A 21,100-nucleotide genomic window follows, 5' to 3' on the forward strand; every position below is an offset into this window, starting at 1 on the left:
GCATATATTCCAGAGGTATATAATATTAAATCCTGGGCATTTTGGCATATATCCAAGAGGTATGTAATATTAAATCCTGGGCATTTTGGCATATATTCCAGAAGTATGTAATATTAAATCCTGGTCATTTTGCCATGTATTACAGAAGTATGTAATATTAAATCCTGGGCATTTTGGCATATATCCAAGAGGTATGTAATATTAAATCCTGGGCATTTTGGCATATATTCCAGAAGTATGTAATATTAAATCCTGGGCTTTTGACATGTATCAAAGGGTAGGTAAAAAGAAGAAAATGTAATTTACAGCCAAAAAATGTCCTAAAATGATTAAAAGTATGGTATAAATAAATAAGAACTGCATACATGGTTTTTAAATGAATATGACAGCCAGTAAAAAGAATTAAGAATAAATAGGAGTCATGGACTGTTTATTTTGATAAATCTATAAAAATGGCATGACCTTCTAATTTAGATTCAGTAAACAATGAACATCTTTAGCATTCAAGCCTCCATTAAACTTTTATAATAACCCAGTACACATTTTATTCCCTGTACCATGCACACAAATATCAACAATTTCGAAGTAACAATCAATGATTTGAGTCCAAAATAAAAGTTTCATATTTTCTTATTATTGTTGATAAAAACCATGACATTTTTTTTTCCAGTCGGATTTTGACTTTGGATCAACCAATTATTCGATGATGTTGTGAGCATTCAGTTTGTACATTAACACCAGCAAATGTTATGAATACATAAAAGACAACTGTTTATATGGAATACAATCCAAGACTAAAATATATAACATTTATAAATGTACACCATGGCATTATAGTATACTGTATTTTCTATGTAGTTACATGTTTCTGAATAACACATTTTAAGATTAATAGCTACCATATACACTCACTTGTAAGTCACGTCCAACTGCAAACAAAATAGACATTGATCTGCAATGACATTATGTGCCTGCAGATCTGGGTTTATGTTGTTTGCTGTACTGATTACTCTTAACTGCATACACCCAGATCTGGCACATTATGTGACAGCAGATCAGGGTCTACAATGTTTTCAGTTGGACTGGACTTGTAATGAGTTTGTACTATACATTACGTTCCTTTGCAATAACCGATCAGATTGACCAATTGCACCCTGATATATCAAACAACCAAAGCTACTTCTATAAACCACACCTAACAAAATGTTAATTTCTTTAAATCATTGTGGAATATTATATGCAACAAAAATAGCATGTATGTATGTATGTATGTATGCATGTACGTACATATGTATGTATGTATGTGTGGCACATCAGCACAATCCTGACTATATGGTGCAGGTTAAATTCAAGTCTTCCAGAAGACTTCTAAAACATATAGGCAAAAGAGCATAAATATTATTGCAAATAGACTCAAACATTTTTGTCTTAATTTGAGATTATGGTTAGTTTATTTTCTGCATGTCGTTTCAAAGTTAACTGCTATGCAAGCCTGATGGAATTAACCATATCTGTGTACATTGTGATTATGGGTCTGTTTATTTACACGAGTTTATCTATGCCAACCCATAGCACTATTCCAACAAAAGTAAAATGCCTTCCACTTACAAAACATTCGCAATGCCAATTTTCGTATTTACAGAAAGCTTCTTTTCACAACAAGGATTATGTTCATGCCAATCCAGTAATACTACTATAAACTCAAATATCAACTTTGAGAAAATTCTTCCCCGATAGTCAAAATTAGCTTCAAAAATCAAATCCATTACTAACAGAATGTGTCTCAATTGCAGCATTCATCAAAGAATGGAAAAAGCTGCTAACATCAATCTACAACAATAATTTTCTTGTTAATTGCAACTACTTATGATCCGTCTTTCACTACCATTTAACTTTGCAACTGATGACCAGTAAAACAGAACAAAAAGAATCTTATATGTGGACTTGTGTATTATTTTTACCTGTATACTAATTGTTATGATCTTTTAAAGACATCCAACTCTTTCTCAGAAGTAGCTGAAATTATTTTTTATGTCCTATAGGTTATGTAGCCATGGTGGTTCAGTGGTTAGTGTGCCTGACTCACAACTGATAGGGTGCAGGTTCAAATCCCTCCAATGGACCAGACTTGGTCGGCTACCCTGGTGTGTCCTTGAGCAAGGCACTTTATTCCCATTGCCTTGGCACTAAATAACCTACTTTTATTTCTGTGCCATAAAGCTCCAAACCAAAATAAAACCAAACCTATTGGTTACACACAGAATAATACTGGTGTAAAAAACAAAAAATAAAACAGCTGTATTATCTCTTTTCTTGTTTGTTTTTATATCTAACACCTTGTTGCTAATCACTGCATGAATTGCTTTGCAAAGATAATCTCACCTACCCCTTTATTTTGGCTACTGATTATATAAAGGGTTCTTTTATCATTAGGACAGGTGTAATTTCATTACAAAACTATTAAGTGCATTCTACAAAGAAAAGTTAGAGACAGAATCCAACATCATACATTTGAAGAAAAAAACCTATATTAAAGGTCAAATATGGATTGCAACAATTTGTTAATTTTGTGATATTTTATATAAGCATCAGATATTTTGATATCTGGTTTGGCATGGAAAGATTGAAAATATAAAGGTTAAACAAAAGCCTAGTTGTGATTAAAACTGATATCACTATAATACTGGGACAAGACAAAACAATGATCCTTTTTGCAATAGTTTGTTTGCCAAGATAATCTTCCATTACAAGACAATGTGCATCCATACAATTTTCCAAGGCATAACTGACAGAGATTACACCAGGCTAAACTGTCTGACGTTTGCTGTAGAACACAATGACTTTGGATTAAACTGTGCTTTAAGATGTTTTATTTTTAATAACATATCTGATATTTACAAATATTTATCTCTTGGTTCCTAAAGGACACATTCCATCAAAAACTCGACTGGTGTAACCACATTACATAAAACTTTTTAATTCTGCTAGCCACTTTGCTCCGGCCACCCCATCCACCACTCTGTGATCACAACTGAGGGTGACAGACATCATTGTAGCTTGTCTGTATCTGAAAAATGAAAACAAATATGGAAACTGAATATGAATTTCTTTTATCAGTTTAAGTAGTTTTCACTACAACCATCTATTTGTTATTTCTTACTTAGCATCGATGTATGTCAGAAATTTTTTCTTTTAAAACTGTCCACATGCACTAATGTCATAACATAATAGCACAATTATGGTAAAAGCTTAACTGATGGTGTTCATAAGATACAATGTAATTCTGTGTATAAATCTCATTATTTTCCTTATCATACACTGTTGCACCTTTCTCACACTGGAGTTCAAAAGGGTGCAAGTAAACATCAGTAACTTGTCATACCAGGTATGCAGATATAACATGTCTGTATCATTTGCTACTTGTACTCTGTGTCATGTCTTTCAGGCATACCCACTAAATAATCAAAACACTTGATTTTAACATGTGGTTAATTCTGAAAGCTTCTCATTGATCAAGACCATTTTGTTCTTTGAAAGAATAGAAAGCAAGAAAATTGTTAAGAATGAAAGAATGTCTAACGTTTTCATGCTGAATACTTGTCATTGAAGGTAAGTATGTGAGGAGTCTGACAGAAATCCAAGTACTGCGTCAACTGGGAAAAAATGAATTCAGATTAATGATGACAACCATGGGAACTTTGCCTCAACATCTGCTACCAGTACTGGGAACACTTCTTTAACCAATCATGCTTAAAGAATACACAAACTAAATAAGCACAATGCTTACATTCACAATAAAAAGGTTGTCCAAATATAAAAAAATATGTTTTATTTCGTTAGCAATTGCACGGCAATGTAAAATAAAACACTGATGATTGGGTATACAATATTATTCCAATTCCAATGTATCAATACTGTACAAGTTTCTACACCACAGGTTTCTTAATGCAAGAGTAGAAAGGAATGAAATAATAAACTCATCACCATGATCAGAATTCCAGCCCACAAGCTTTGGTTGCATGTGTCAACCTTCTAGGCAAATCGGCTGTGGACACTCATTGGAACACATAATGTACACATGGATAAACAAAGCCAATCTTACAAACCATCTGCAATGCGACATATAGCAAGGAAAATGGATTGTCACTCCCATAAAACTAAATGTATCCAGTAATCTTACCCCTTATCACTTGATTCATCCACCACTAGCTGCTTCTCCGCTGATCCCACAGCAAGAATACAGGCCTGAAATTATACTCATGAGAATATAATCTGGAATCTTACTGATGAAAAGATTTTATCCGTTCAAGTATTCTCTCTCTCTCTCTCTCTTTGGCTCATGTTCTCAAAGCTGAAAATCAAATAAAATGTTGTTCAATAAATACATATTATAGTTTGTTGTTTAACGGATACATATCCTGAGCTGTTTTTAAAACATACATTCTGGGCTGTTGTTTAATAGATGCATATTCTGGGCTGCCATTTTATGCACACTTTCTTGGCTGTCATAATGGAATAATTTCAACCATCATGTTCAAAATCAAACTAAAATGAAACTTTGCTTCATAATTTGTACTCAGAATATTTCACTGCCATAATCTTCTGATCCCTGGGTCAACTGAGCCTAAGTTCTTCATCTTCATGGAGCAATATACGACAAGCAAAGAAGGTAAAGTTTAAAGGGTAACTTATTCCAATTAGTTTACTTTTTATAAAAACTTTCTAATCTACATCATGCATAAAAAAATGCAAGCAACTAAAGTTCAGAATGATTTTCTTTTAAAGTAATCAACAAGGCAGAATAAGAAAAATCAAAGGTTGTCAAGTTTCAACATATATTACAATGAACCTCACAACTCGTACTCATTATGTATTAGTACTTGAAAAGATGGACTGGTTCCATCAACTGTTCCCTGCTCTTTTCAATTTGCTCTGCAGAGACATTATCAAAAGAACTAGAAAATCACTATAAGGAGAGGATATTCATTAAGGGGCCATAACTCTTATAGAGACTTATGTGGAAAGCTGAAAATCCAGCTCATGTAAGGTGTCATCAATGTAGTATGTATCGAAACTTCGGCTTAAATACAACATTCCTTAGCAAATTTTGAAAGATATGAAAGTTATTTAGGGGTCATAACTCTTCCAATGTGGAACACTTGAAATTTAAATCACTAGGGTTTATCAAAATAAAGCTGTATGCCAATTATTTTGTTGAAATCCAGCTAAGCTTAGGAAAGATGGCTGGAGATCATGCTCACTCAAGGTTTCATCAATCTGAAGCTACATGCCAAATCTGGTTAAAATCAACAGTGAGATTATCCGACCGAAAACAAACATGTCAGCAGGATGAGCAACCAGGGGTCAATAATTCTTATAAAGTATAACATTTATCAAACAGAAGCTGACAAAATGAACGGCACATCGTGAGCTATCAGACAATCCATGCATCAAACTTTGAATGGTTTCTGAGTTATGAAAGAATATGGAGAAGCATTTCTACAATTGTTCTTCCACAAAGATTTAATGAAGTACCTTCTATTGGTAAAAGTGATCATTTAATCATTTTACCACACCTTCTGTTGGTAACGGTGATTATTTAATCATTTTACCAGACCTTCTATTGGTAAAAGTGATCATTTAATCATTTTACCAGACCTTCTGTTGGTAACAGTGATCATATAATCATTTTACCAGACCTTCTGATGGTAACAGTGATTATTTAATCATTTTACCTGACCCATATATGGTAAAGCTTTCATGCAGTGATGTGAAAGTATGATTGAATGAGGGGGTGTTCTTTATACAAAGGTCTCACTATATCTATTCCACCAATTACTAAAACTATGCAAATGGTGTATAATATAAACCCTACTACTACCAATATACCATTTGGGCACATTCACATACCTTTGGTGGGTTGATAACAGCTGAGAATGACTTGATTCCATACATTCCTAGGTTAGATATTGTAAATGTGCTTCCCTGAAAAGAAAAGACGGATCAATGTATTAAAATAACATTGCAATAACAAAAGAACACTATGAAATGTAATATAACAGATTTTTGCTGAATGTAACTTTCAACAACTACATGATGATTCACACATTACTTGTGATAAGACTGGTAAATGGTCCTTTGGAATTTCAAGCATGAGAGAACCCAGTGGTTGATCAGAACTGACTAAAATGACAACTTATATTTTGCTGCAATTCAGTATTCATCAATAAACCATGAATATTTTATACTTCATACTGGTACGAGGCCAAACAAAACTACCTGGATCAATTTAGAAAACAAAGTATTCATGTACACACTTATTCTGTACATTCATGTATTCACATACACCAATGACTACCACAACCTTATTCTGTACATTAATGAATTCATGTACACCACTCTAACTACGACAACCTTATTCTGTACATTAATGAATTCATGTACAACACTCTGATTACCACAACCTTATTCTGTACATTAATGCATTCATGTACAACACTCTGATTACCACAACCTTATTCTGTACATTAATGAATTCATGTGCACCACTGACTACCAAAATTATATTTGTACACTAGTTCTTCTTGTTTAGAACCTACAAATACATATGCACAATTGCCGGCTAGTAAAACAAAATCAATAAAGATACTGAATTGAGGGATGCATATTGACAAGAACCCCAAGCTGGTCACAGACTACTCACCATGCTTAAATCAACAAATTAAATAAAATATATCAGCAACAAGCCAAGTAATCTATTTTAAAGGATGCTGATAAATTGAAGTGAACTTGGATAAAGTCATTTTAATGATCTTATATTTCTTGCATGGACAACCAATATTTCTGATCAGACTGCATGACCTTTATAATCCATGTTGCTGGGATGCTATCACATAAATATGCTAAAAACCTTCAAGCAGACATTTAGATGCTGCTCAAAGATTTTTCTATTTTAGTTGTGGTGGCAATATTTTATGCCTAGGTGTGCTAAAAAGGAACACACGAAATCAGAATTTGTATATATGTATCTATGCTATCTTTCAAATGTAACATCTTACATACATTAAAAAGTTTGGACAAGATGCTGATGATAAATTTATATATTCTTATAACCACAATGACATGCATGACAACATATTGATATGGATAAACCAATGAAAAGTAACTATCAAATAATATGTTTACACTCTAATATGGACTGCTGAAAATGGTAATGTTAAAAAAGATCTGTATCCCATCTTTTGTAATTACATCTACTCTTTGCAGACATACTACCTTCATGTGGAAGACGATTTTCTTCTCTTGCCTTTTCAGCTAGTGTCATAACATCATAATTGGTTGATAAAAGGCCCTGAAATTTAAATTAATTATGGTTTAAATGCTTGCTATTTCCAAGTAGGTATGTCAGCTAGTGTCACAACATCATAATTTATCGATGAAAGGCCCTGGACTTTAAAAGAATTATGGTGTAACTGTGAGCTGTATTGATGACATTTACCTTCACAAATTCAGCCTTTCAATACAGCAAAAGAACCGATCTCCATATTCTTATCACTATCAATCACTATGAAATTTAAAAGAATTAATGGTGTAACTGCTTGCTATTTTCAAGTAAGTCTGTCTCTGAGTGCTAGTAGCAGGACTCTTTAAATGTCTATGAATTTTGCTATATTCCTTGTAACAGTACATAATGTCTATGATCAAAGTCTTATTGTTTTGTTTGTACCAATACATAACGTCTGTGTATCTAGCAATATTCATTGTAACAATACATAACGTCTGTGGATCTAGCAATATTCATTGTAACAATACATAATGTCAATGACCAAAGTCTTACTGTTTTGTTTGTACCAATACATACCATCTGTGTATCTAGCAATATTCATTATAACAATACATAATGTATGTGGATCTAACAATATTCCTTGTAACAATACATAATGTCAAATGTTGTTTCTTATGCATTATTAGAACTCAGATCAGCTCCATTTTCATCCAGCACCAACAACATATAAGAAGTCTTCCGGTGAAAATCCTATGATATTATAACTTTTCTGTTCGGGAGGAGCAGCTAATACATGATTTTCAATATGGCTGCCATGTTAGCCCTGCTGGACGTCATATCTACACCTTTTCCAGCTGTGAGCAACCATACATGATAAAACGTCTTTTAACAAAATCACATGTTGATATTATCATTGATTCAGAAGAGTAGCAATATCAAGCTTTTCAGGATGGACACTATTGTGGCCATATTAGACATCAGACTGACACCATTTTCATTTAGGACTAACAAGACGATGGAATGAATGTGTGTGTAAAGTTTCATGGCAATTCTACAAGTAGTTTAAGAGAAGTAATGATAAGAAACTAGTGCTAGCGGATGGATGAATGATGCATGACAGATAAAAGATCATCCCATAAGCTTTACATGTTTAAGCACAGTTGAGATAAAAACCTACAAGTGCTGAATGTTGACACAGTCATATTGTTGACCAAAAGAGTTGCAAAACAGTAAGGAGTGACAATATCTTAGTGTTAATCAATTTTGTTGTCAATGAAGAATATGTTTTAAAAAAAGGAAATTCACGATTACTTAAAGAAATGAATAATTACTCAAAGAAATGAATAATTACTCAAAGAAATGCATAACTGCTCAAAGAAATGGATAATTAGTCAAAGAAATGCATGATTACTTAAAGAAATGGATAATTACTCAAAGAAATGGATAACTGCTCAAAAATATATAACTGCACAGAGAAATGGAGGATTACTTGAAGAAATGCATAATTACTAAACAAAAGGCATGATTGAAGCAATATAGATGCTTTATTCATAAATCAAGAAAGAGTTCTAATTGCAGCCATGAAAGCTTTACTGGCAGCACAATGTGACAGTTCCAAATTATGTGATACTATAAAAAATATGTCCATACTGAGAATTTACAATGGGAGGAATATTTTTAAAATGTATTTCCTTGAAGAAAAAGACTTATAAGTTACAAGATTATGTTTATGTTCTAATGATGACCGTACAAAATAATTCTTTATATTTCTGTATTTCATTAAAGTTCATAAAAAAGGTTCTGAATCTGTACTAATAGATAATGAGTAGACACATGTGTTGCTTTGGTAATGATACATGCAAACTCATTGGTAACTTGTACTGTTTTTCTCTGCTGTGTGTAATTCATCTTTGCTGCTACCTTCATTAAAATGCCTTCTCTGAGTCAGAATACATTAACACAAGAATACCATCTTTCAAGACAGTCTTCCCATGCAGTGGTTTTTAATCCAGGCCTGACCTTTTAAGGCAGTCTTCCCATGCTGTGGTCTTTAATCCAGGCCTGATCTTTCAAGACAGTCTTCCCATACATTGGTCTTTATCCTCGTCTGATCTTTCAAGACAGACTCCCATGCAGTGGTCCTTAATCCAGACCTGATCTTTCAAGGCAGACTCCCATGCAGTGGTCTTTAATCCAGGCCTGATCTTTCAAGGCAGTCTTCCCACACAGTGGTCTTTAATCCAGGCCTGATCTTTCAAGGCAGTCTTCCCATACAGTGGTCTTTAATCCAGGCCTGACCTTTCAAGATAGTCTTCCCAAGCAGTTGTCATCAAAGTTAGATTCTAATGACTTAATTTTCAGGGAACTCATTATGACACAAGAAATTAAGTCACAGTGACACAAATTAACTGCCACAAGTTCATCTCAAGATGCAACCAAACTGCAAGTTTGGTTTCATTGAGAGATGCAAGGGCCCACAAAGACTGGTTTTATTTAGTGGTCTGAAATATAGGCTTATCACAAAGCTGAGAGATGAATATACACTAAAACAGATGCACACTTTATATCTTATATATACACTGCAAGTTTGGTTTCAATAAATATATTGATACATGGGCTCATCAATCACCCACACGAAAACTTGTTTTTAAGTGTATTGAAATATAGGCTTATCAGAATGACAAAGCAGACCGACGAATGTACACAAAAACAGATGAACAATGTAAATTCTATATACACCTCCATTTGTTGAAGTGGCCACAAAACTTAAAATACCCAACCAGGACAGTACTCTTTTACTATAATGTATGTCATGGCTGGAGTATGGTCACTTCTCAAGTATGATAATATGGTAACTTATCAAGTATAAGACTATGTTCACTTATCAGTTATCAGGCTGGTCACTTTCAGATAAGAGATTATGGTCATTTATCAGGTATAAGACTATGGTCACTTATCAGTTATCAGACTGGTCACTATCAGATAAGAGATTATTGTCATTTATCAGGTATGAGACTATGACAATTCATACATAACCTTTGATAGGACAGGTATGTGGTCCTTTGAGATTTAAAAAATGAATATCCCTTAGGTGGATAGAGTTAGCAATTTATCAGGATTGACTAGAATGACAACTTCTCTTTTGCTGCAATTCCTTATTCAACAATAAAACTTAAATACCATAAACTTCATAATTCACGGATCGATTAAGAAAACATTCATGCATTCATGTATAGCATTATGACTAACTCAATCATATTCCTTACATTAATGTATTCATGTGCACTACTTGGACTACCACCATATTATTCTGTACATTAATGTATTCATGTGCACTACTTGAACTACCACCATATTATTCTGTACATTAATGTATTCATGTGCACTACTTGGACTACCACCATATTATCGTGTACATTAATGTATTCATGTACACCACTTGGACTACCACAACTGAATCCTGTACATTAATATATTCATGTACACTACTTGGACTACCACAACCTAATTCTGTACATTAATGTATTCATGTGCACTACATGGACTACCACCATATTATTCTCTACATTAATGTATTCATGTGCGCTACTTGGACTACCACAACCTAATTCTGTACATTAATGTATTCATGTGCACTACTTGGACTACCACAACCTAATTCTGTACATTAATGTATTCATGTGCACTACTTGGACTACCACAATCTTATTCTGTACATTAATGTATTCATGCGCACAATAGGACTACCACCATATTATTCTGTACATTAATGTATTCATGTGCACTACTTGGACTACCACAATCTTATTCTGTACATTAATGTATTCATGTGCACTATTTGGACTACCACCATATTATTCTGTACATTAATGTATTCATGTACACTACTTGAACTACCACCATATTATTCTGTACATTAATGTATTCATGTGCACTACTTGGACTACCACCATATTATCCTGTACATTAATGTATTCATGTGCACTACTTGGACTACCACAACCTAATTCTGTACATTAATGTATTCATGTGCACTACTTGGACTACCACCATATTATTCTGTACATTAAGGTATTCACGTGCACTACATGGACTACCACAATCGTATTCTGTACATTAATGTATTCATGTGCACTACTTGGACTACCACCATATTATTCTGTACATTAAGGTATTCATGTGCACTACTAGGACTACCACAATGTTATTCTGTACATTAATGTATTCATGTGCACTACTTGGACTACCACCATATTATTCTGTACATTAATATATTCATCTGCACTACTTGAACTACCACAATCTTATTCTGTACATTAATGTATTCATGTACACTATTTGGACTACCACCAGATTATTCTGTACATTAATGTATTCATGTACACTACTTTGACTACCACAACCTATTTCTGTACATTAACATATTCATGTTCACTACTTGGACTACCACAACTGAATTCTGTATATTAAAGCATTCATGTATACCACTTTGTCTACCATAATCTTAATCTTTACATCACAGCCTATTCTGCACAGAAGTTCTTTTTGTTCAGGACCTACAATTCATATACAGAATTTCCTGCTAGTACAAAATATCAACAAACATTAAATGAGAGATGCATTTGAACAAGAACCCCAAGCAGGTAATAGATTGCTCACCAGGCTTAAATCAGCTAATGAGGCAGAATGTATAAGCAGGTAATCTGTATTACAGGATGCTGTCTAATTTGATTAAATTCTGTTGGGTTTTTTTGGTGGGGGGGGGCTTTTGATATAAAGTCATTTTAACGATTTTATATTTCTTGCATGGACTGCCGTATTTTAGATAGAGAGGCATCATTTGCATAAACCTGAAAACCCAGGTTGCTGAGATCCTATCAATGTATTTTTAGTTGTCATGGGAAAAGTGTATGACCAGGTGTTCTGAAATGAACATGAACTTAGAATTTATCTAGATTATCTTTCAGATGTAAGAAGTTACATTCATTAAATTGCTCTCACAAGATGCTGATGATAAATACATTATATTTTCTGATCATCACATAGACATGACAACATACTGATAGAAAACAAAAAATAAATATAGCAATCAAATAACATGTCTATACTCTAGTACAGACTGATGACAAGGGTAGCATTGGAAAAGAAATGTATCTGACCTTTTAAATTTATATTTATTTCTTTCAGACATGCTACCTGAAATTCATGTGGAAGAAGTTTCCCCCTCTCTTGCCTTTTCAGCTAGTGTCACAACATCATACTTGATCGATGAAAGACCCTGAAATTTAATTGAACTATGGTGCAACTGATATGTTCAAGTAATTTCAACGTGGTGCAATCTATTAATGACATTTTCTTTCAAAAAATCTAATGTCTTTCAATACATCAAAAGAACTGGTCTCCATATTCCTATCACTATCAATCACTATGATGCTCTAAACTTACAATCAAGTTCTCACACCTATACTGTGATAATTATGTCAGAGTGTGGAAGCAGTGGGACTCAAGTCAAGAAAATCCAATTATGACTCAGAGTGCTTGAGGTGGGAATCCTTAAATATCTATGAATATAGCTATGTTATCTGGAACAACATATAATGTCAATGAATCTAGCTATATTATTTGTAGCAAGACATAATGTAAATGAATCAAGCCTTACTATCTCTACCAATGCATAATGTCTATGGATCTAACTATATTCATTGCAACAATATATGGTCTCAGATTTTGGCTGTTATCTAATATTTTAGATCAGATTGCCATCATTTTCTTTAAGCACAAACTAGATTTAAGAAGTCTTCTGGTGACAACACTATGTTGAAAGAGCGGTCCGCCTCTTGATTGCTCCCCCTCACCACCACCACCCAACCAGCAGCCACCCCCATTTGATGGCCAGAGACTCTTGGCACCAATAAGGTTCTTTTTAAAAGTACCCCTCAAGAACAGCCACAACTCTAACGCAACAAATGGCCAGCATATAAGTGCATAAATGTTAAATATACCCATCACAAGTGGCTACATTTCATTTTAATGTGTCCAGAACCACTATTTAATCCATATGGTAAGGCAAGTCATTGGATTATCTCTACCTATGTATGTTTCCCAATGGCAGGTTTTTGCTACTGGAAAAAGTGTTGGCTAAAAGTACATGTACCAATAAGATTAATTTTATATTATTATCCAATATTTACAAAAAATGGGCTCAACAAAGTTTTGATAGAGTTTTGGGCTTCACACATCTGTTGAGTTCTTCCATTTGATGATTACAACTGGACATTAATTATCAAGATCATAACATGGTCAACATTGGCTAAACTTACATTTTGTGGATTAACACACTGAGAGAAATTAACCCTCGACAAACAGGTATGAGATAAAGAAGAAAAAATCATGTGAGAGGTACATGTATCACTTTCTTAATAAGCATGACATTTCATTCGCTCTACACAAGTTTCATCTGCATCATTAAATTGCAGTACTGTACAATTAACTGCACATAAATAAATCATTACACGACTCGAACATGTAAAGAGAGACTTGTTAGTTTAGATGAAAAGTGAATGTTATTTGAATCAACATCGGGTGTGAGGGCTGGGGATGGTGAGCATGTGGTTGTCAAACAAATTTACATTGGTAAGACTCAAATGAACAACATCATAACAGATAAGGAGAAAATTCAGTAGCAGTGGGGAAATGGAATAAAAGGAAATTTTTCGAATTATCAAGAAATATATGTACCGAAATTTTAAATGAAGCTTTTGAATGGTTTTGCAATGTGTATGACAATACCCAGCTCCCATTTCACGCTTCAGTGAGGAATAATAACTATTACTGTAATGTTTGTTCAACTGAAGTCTATTCTTAAGATAGAAATAACCTTTTAATACTTAATGTTACTTTCAAAAGAAGCTATTTAAATGCTTTGAAGTTATTTGTAGCTTTCTTACTACATACATTCCAGATACTTTTCACAAAACTTTGGTCCCCCTATGGAAGGCCACCCATCTTATAAGGTCACTTTCCCTGTATGTGTATGAGAACACCCCACTCCCATTTCACGCTTCAGTAAGGAATATGAACTATTACTGTAATGTATGTTCACTTGAAGTCCATTCGGATAGAAATAACCTTTTAATACTAATGTTACTTTTAAATGAAGCTGTTAAATGCTTTGAAGTTTTATGGAACTTTCTTACTACATACACTACATATACGTTTCACAAAACTTTGGTCCTCTTCTGGAAAGGCCACCAATGTTGTAAGGCCACTTTCCCTGTGCATAACGGATGGCTATACAAAATAGAGACTCTACTGTATACATTCAGCATCAGCTATAACATAATTTCTAAGATGCCTGCCATGGTAGCCATACTGGATATCACATCTGCACCATAACAATTTATAATCAACTAAACATCATAAAAAGTCTTCAAGTGAAAATCCCATGTTAATATGATCGTCCATTCAAGATGGACACTATGGAGGCAATATTAGACATCGAACTGACATTTTCATTTAAGACCCAAACAACCATGGGATGAATGTGTATGTAAAGTTTCATGGTAATTCCCTAAATAAATGAAACTACAGTTGCTTCCCAGGTATGACAAAAGAAAATGTATTTATTTAAGACACGTTTACTTCAGTAGCATTGTGTCAATCAAAAATGATCTACCTATTTATCACTATAGACAACTGGAATTATCAAACTAGCTGGAGTGGCCACTGCAACTTTCACTTCTATTGTGTTAGACCTAATAAAAAAATAGTGATGATGGAGTTTTCTTCTGCTAAAATTCTGCACAATAATGAATTCCTATTACACATATGAATATTTTCCAAACTTTGAGGTTACATATCTTTATTCCAAAGATAGTGTGTGTGTGTGTGTGTGTGTGTGTGTGTGATTTGGATTTTTAACGTAGCTTTAACAATTTTTCAGTCATATCGCTACGATGTCTGCAGTGTGACAGTTTATAGTGACGTCTAGCACTGGGGCATCATGCCGCAGACATGTGGCATGATATCCCACCCAGTCACATTATCCTGACACCAGGCCGAACAGTCCTAACACTAACCTCCTAATGCTGAGCACCAAGCGAGTCAGGTGTTAGTACCATTTTTGTAAGTCTTTGGTATGACTCTGCCGGGGATTGAACCCACAACATCCCGCATCAGAGGTGGATGCTCTAACCACTAGGCCACTGGAGCAGTTATATTCCAAGGATAGGAGTTTCATCTAGATAATGAATGTCAAAATCATTTGCTATGGCAGGATGGATTTTGATATAAATATACTTCACTCGAGCCATATGAGTCATGAACTATGATAATCATCCAAATTTGACACTAATAAGAGAACTGGTCTGCAAGCCAGACTAATTAGTCTGATTGGACGTATGTTTGACACCCCTGATGTACATCATGCAAATAGTAAACTTAGGTAATGTCTCTATTATATTGTAATAACAGGATCCCCAAGTAGGCATAAAACCACTCAACTGGCTGACATTTGCCTGTTAAAAGTTTTATCTATACCATGTAAATAGTAAATTTATGTCAAGTCTCCCCTTAAAATGTAATAATAAGAGGCCCAAGTAGGCCTATGACCACTCCCCTGACTAACTTTGCCTCATAGCAAATGAACGAGAAGTTGGTGAAGAATGATTTTTAATTTTTTTGCTGCTGGTTATGTATGTAATGAAAAGAACTGTTTCAATGATTCTCTACTTATTTTCTCTTCATCCATGATTTGTTATTCAATACTGAAAGGCCACTGTGCCAAGAAGCTTAGAGTATGCCAGAATACATTCTCCAAATTGGTCAAATTCAGCTGGATAGTTTTGAGAAGTCATTTAAATGTTTCACTAATTTTAAAAATGGTGGCTATATCTGATGCATCATTTCTATAAACAGAAAGTTCAACATGCATGGATGCTTCCTATTAAAATTGATATGATTTGTATTGCAGTCATTTTGGAGAAGCAATGGCTGATTTGTATCAATCTGAAACATCTTCATGACAGAATGTTTTTTGTCAAATATCAGATTCTGTTAAGTAGTTTTTTAAATGTGATTTCAAGGTTTTTCCATTTTTTTATAATACCTGTCATATTTAATGGTGGATCTGCATCATTTGTTAAAATTTGACAGCGGTAAAAAAAAGATGATTCCAGTCCAATTTTATCAAATTCTGTTCAGTGGCTTTTGCTATCTTATTAGAAGGGCCCTGAGTGGCCGAGTGGTCTAAAGCGCTCTTCGTTACGGATCACTGCCATCGCACCTCTGTCTGTGGCGTTTCGAGTCTAAGATTCAGCCAATGTGGGCATGTGAGAAAGCTTGCCAGTAGCTTCTTGTGGGTCGGTGGTTCTTTCCGGGGTTTTCCAGGGTTCATCCTCCATCATTAATACTGGACGCCTTGTATAGCCTATCGTGTGCTGAAAAATGGCGTTAAACCCCACAACAACAACAACAAAAGCTATGTCATTAAAAGGTTGTTTATATTTAGTAATGGTCAGTATTTACTATTATTTGTAAAATTTCTGTTCAATGGTTATTGAGAAATCGTTAAATGGCTTTTATTTTTTATAGTAATGGCAGCTATATTAGATTGTGGATAGGCATCATTTTTATAATGTGGCTTAGTGACTTTTAAAAGGAAGTTTAAATAGCAAATGCTGACATACATTTCTTTGGAGGCAACAGAGAGTAGTTCCCAATGTTAATGTGATAGGGTAAATATTTTTGAAGAAATATAATTTATATTCTTTTTCTAAAATTCCTTTTCATAGATGAAAATGCATACTCATGCGTCTTAGTCCATCTTGTCATATAAGAATGCTTAATATGTACATACACTGACATGTGTCATAAATATTGGAATTCAAAGAATGCACTCTTATAATATATTACCTTCAGAAGCTATGTCGTTAGGATTACTTGCATGTTTCACCTCTCTATGAAGGACCCTTGTCCATAGAGGACAAGACTTTGCAATCTTTTTTTAATTAATTTTCCTTTAAAGACATTTGTCAGTATCTATACCCACTAGTTTACAATATCAAAGAAATCCGGTAATCTATAGCTGCATCTGTCATGTACTGTGTTACCTTCTGACATCATACTGCCAATAACAACTGGTAAAAAATTTACAATATGTGAATAAATTTATCAGGAACAGACAGAAATATATTTTTTATGTCTTTCAGGGCATGCTATATTCGAGGAAGAATTCCCCAATATTATTGTGGTCAGGCAATGCATTTCAGGCAATGCATTTGGTGACAAAAGGTAATGTGTATATGATGTTGGTCAGTAAGACTTATACAATGCAATCAATTAGGTTTTGGAGGATATATATATATATACTCATATAGAGACAGATGAACAAACCTAAAGAAAATGGACAATCTGAATTGGCATAAGAATGACAGAGGGATTATACCAGAGTAATAAACTCAGAAGTCTCTTCAAACTTACGTTGGTACGTACTGTCTAACGAATGCACCCATCCATGACGAACTGGCTTCTGGTACCTTTCTATTGGCAAGGGCTGATGCTTTGATGACAAAATCATTCACTGACAACTTCTGATTTCTTGGATAACATCTAATTAAATTCCTTCCTTATCCTGAGTATGAAAGAGAAAACAAAGATGAACGTACACAAACTGTAGAACAAAAAGCATGAGGTAAACATCACTACAGCTGCTAACATTTTGTCATTATCCATTAAATAGTTTTATCCTTTGAGAACATTTTCTCAATATATGAGATTTCTCAAATGCAACAATTGCCATATTTGATCCTGCATTATGTTAATTTCACCAGACTGAGTGTAAGTTTTACCATTTTTCAGGGATGAAAACAGCCTCCCAAAAAAGCCAGTACATTTTCCATGCATTTCCAGGGCACATGTAAAGTGAGGAATTTCACAAGTAACTGAAGACATGCACAGCAATTTCAAAATTGGCGAAATATGTAAGAAAAGATTAACTATTGTCATGATTTATTAACTTGAATACTCTTCAATTGTTTTCACAAGTCACTTGTCAATAGCTGTTGATACCGCTTCTTTCAGCTTGAATGAAACTGTTTACCGGAAGGCATGTGGTACCTGCTGTGAGGTAAAAAAAATGTGTGTTTCCTAATGCATTGGTTTTAAACTTAGGGAAGGCAGTTTTCTTCTATAAAATATATATATATATATATATATATATAGCACTAAACACTTCAATTAATAGACTATTGTACAACTTAACAAGTCACATGTGTCACATATGCATGCTGGGAGTGCTCACCAGTTATCATGTACTTTCGAGAGAGTGACGTATGCAAGGTGAGTTGTTTGCATTTAAAACATGTACATTTGAGAGAATGTTGGCATCCCTCTATGCTATTTTAATGTAATATGGCTGACATTTCTTTGGATAGTGTACGTTTGGAAATTGTACATGATCTAAGCATGCTGGTAACTAAAATGACTGCTCCCTTGAGCTAAAAACATCAGAATGAATTAGTCTAAAGTACACTATCCACAGAAGCTATTAAATAGAAAAAATGAATTTTGCCAGACTAGACAATACCAGCTTCTGAAAGTGCATTTAATGAATTACAAAATATATAAAATGTAAAAATAGTTATCAGCTCTTTTTATACAATTTACCTCTAAGTTCAGGAAGTGAAAATGATCAAGTAGCGCTAACACCAATCATACATCAAAATACACTGTAAAAGGAATGAAAGGTTCTTTGAACTATACCCAAGATATACAAGGTCTTTTTTAAATAGCCAGTATAACCAGTGAGGAAAGACAGGGAAATTCTTTGTCTTTACAATTCTAACCCAATGCCAAATAGGAGACTGTAGAGTGCCACCATTTACTCATTTTTAATTAAATATAAATTTTTCTTTTAAAATGTAACACTACTTTTCTTTAACCCAAGTCTAATCAATCCTGATTATTGAATGCTCTGCACTTTAGCTGTCACGAAACTTCCAGACAAAAATTATGTATCACTATGGACTTTTACAATGGTGGCCAAGTAATGAACTTGGGTCAAAATAAGAGCATGTAACCGGTATTGATAAAGGTTATGACAAGAATGAGTATCCAGTTACTGCAATCGTGTGTAGTATTTATGTGATAAATGAGCACGCATCTGATCACATAATGCGATTGCATGATAGTGTGATAAAGTATTATTGAGCATTTTATAAACGTTCCTGATTGACTGAATATCGAGTGAAAATTATTCAGCAACAGGACCAGCATGTTTATTGCTACGGTGCAAAACTCTCAGATTTTGCTTGTTGGAGTATGTACTCAAAATGCCCTATCACTGATAAGATTTTTATTTTATTGATATGAAACTGACCAAATATATCTTATAATAAAATTCTAAAACAGCAACTGTTATTTACTAAATTGTGATTTCAGATCAATGTATATTATGTACAAAACACTGTAATGAACATGTGCTATTGGTTTTAAGAGTAACATACAATTTCAACTTGGTATGACTCATGATTATGCTATTTTATGCAAAAATGTTTGGGGGCGTATGATAAAAAGGCACAGAAAGTCTTCAGAAGTACATGGAACATAGAAAAAGTGAATTTATTCTTGAAGCTGAATGTTCACAACACATATATATATAATCATATGTAAAAGATATGCAACTTTCAGCATGAAATAGCATGAGGTCAAGAATTTGCAAAAATTGCCAAAGACCAATATTAAAAATGGTGGACGGTACATGTTTCAATGCTTCCTGTGAATTAATTTGAAAAGATATCATAAAGATGGTTAATTTTCTTAAATCTGTACACTCAAATTATGCAGAAAACATTATATTTTTATATATTGTATAATTATGAAAACAATCATCCCCTGCTGCTAATAAAATCAATGACAAAAGAACAAACAAAACTAAACATGAACATTTTAATTTTAATACAAGTGTCTCTAGATAAGAATCATACCTAGAACAGATGACATGACATTGATAATATCTCAGTGATCAAAATCACATACATATTATCAATACGTCTAGTATCATTGAGTCAGTAATGATACTCCGTCGAGTCTCTAACCTCGAAAATATATTGCACAACAAAAGTCGTACAGATATTTTGTAACAAGTTTGGTATAATGAATGACAGTACATCTGTATAAACCGAGTCCTTGCTATAAACGTCTGCCTTTTGATACAATCAAGTTTTCGTGTGTTTTTGAACCCAAATTATGTCGTATTGTTGTCATTGTTTACATCTTGTACGTACCCATGTGCCGAGAAGAGTTACCATTCTTGCACGCAGGGGTGACCTTTGAAAAAGACGTAATTCGTGGGTTTTCCACAAAAATATTCGCACACATTTTACCATTATTCTCGTAAAAAGAACTCCAAAGTATTTAAAAATTAGGCGTAGGTGAGCGTATATGTTCGTTTGTGTAGTTTTTCAGCGTTTTGAAAAATTCGGTTTTCGTTTTTTTCCGCAGAAGAAGTTGTAGAAATGGCCCAATGTCATATACGCTAAATATAGACATTTGACCTTTCAACCATGAATACATTCGGATGTAATAATGTCGGCTTTTTACATATTAAAGCGGAAGAAGTACCGGGTGTAATGAGGTTGACGTTTTGAGAAAACGTTAATCTTGATCGCCAGTGCCCTCTAGCGGCGTCCCCTGTTGCTAATAAGAGACATTTATGAATGAATGTGATAAACACCGACGCTGCTGCGTTATGGAGCAGATCAAACGCAACACACAAGCCTGTTTGCCTGAACTGCAATTTCCAGCAAAAGTCACAAT

The 21,100-nt window shown here is 33.9% G+C and overlaps 1 protein-coding gene across 1 annotated transcript; it reads right to left on the reverse strand.

The window, feature by feature from the left end:
- Positions 1 to 677: 677 nt before the first annotated feature.
- Positions 678 to 20,810, reverse strand: LOC149786907 (dihydrolipoyllysine-residue acetyltransferase component of pyruvate dehydrogenase complex, mitochondrial-like). Its single transcript, XM_089978287.1, has 7 exons — positions 20,569 to 20,810; positions 17,765 to 17,915; positions 12,482 to 12,563; positions 7,276 to 7,351; positions 5,911 to 5,985; positions 4,181 to 4,245; positions 678 to 3,067 (listed from the first exon to the last, which is right to left on the reverse strand). The coding sequence occupies exons 4-7, from the start codon at positions 7,279 to 7,281 to the stop codon at positions 2,962 to 2,964; spliced, it is 252 nt and encodes an 83-aa protein (XP_089834413.1). The 5' UTR covers positions 7,282 to 7,351; positions 12,482 to 12,563; positions 17,765 to 17,915; positions 20,569 to 20,810; the 3' UTR covers positions 678 to 2,961.
- Between the last annotated feature and the right edge of the window lie 290 nt (positions 20,811 to 21,100).

The sequence above is a fragment of the Sinohyriopsis cumingii genome, chromosome 12, assembly GCF_028554795.1.
Source record: "Sinohyriopsis cumingii isolate HCF-2022 chromosome 12, ASM2855479v2, whole genome shotgun sequence".
Taxonomy (NCBI): Eukaryota; Metazoa; Mollusca; class Bivalvia; order Unionida; family Unionidae; genus Sinohyriopsis; species Sinohyriopsis cumingii.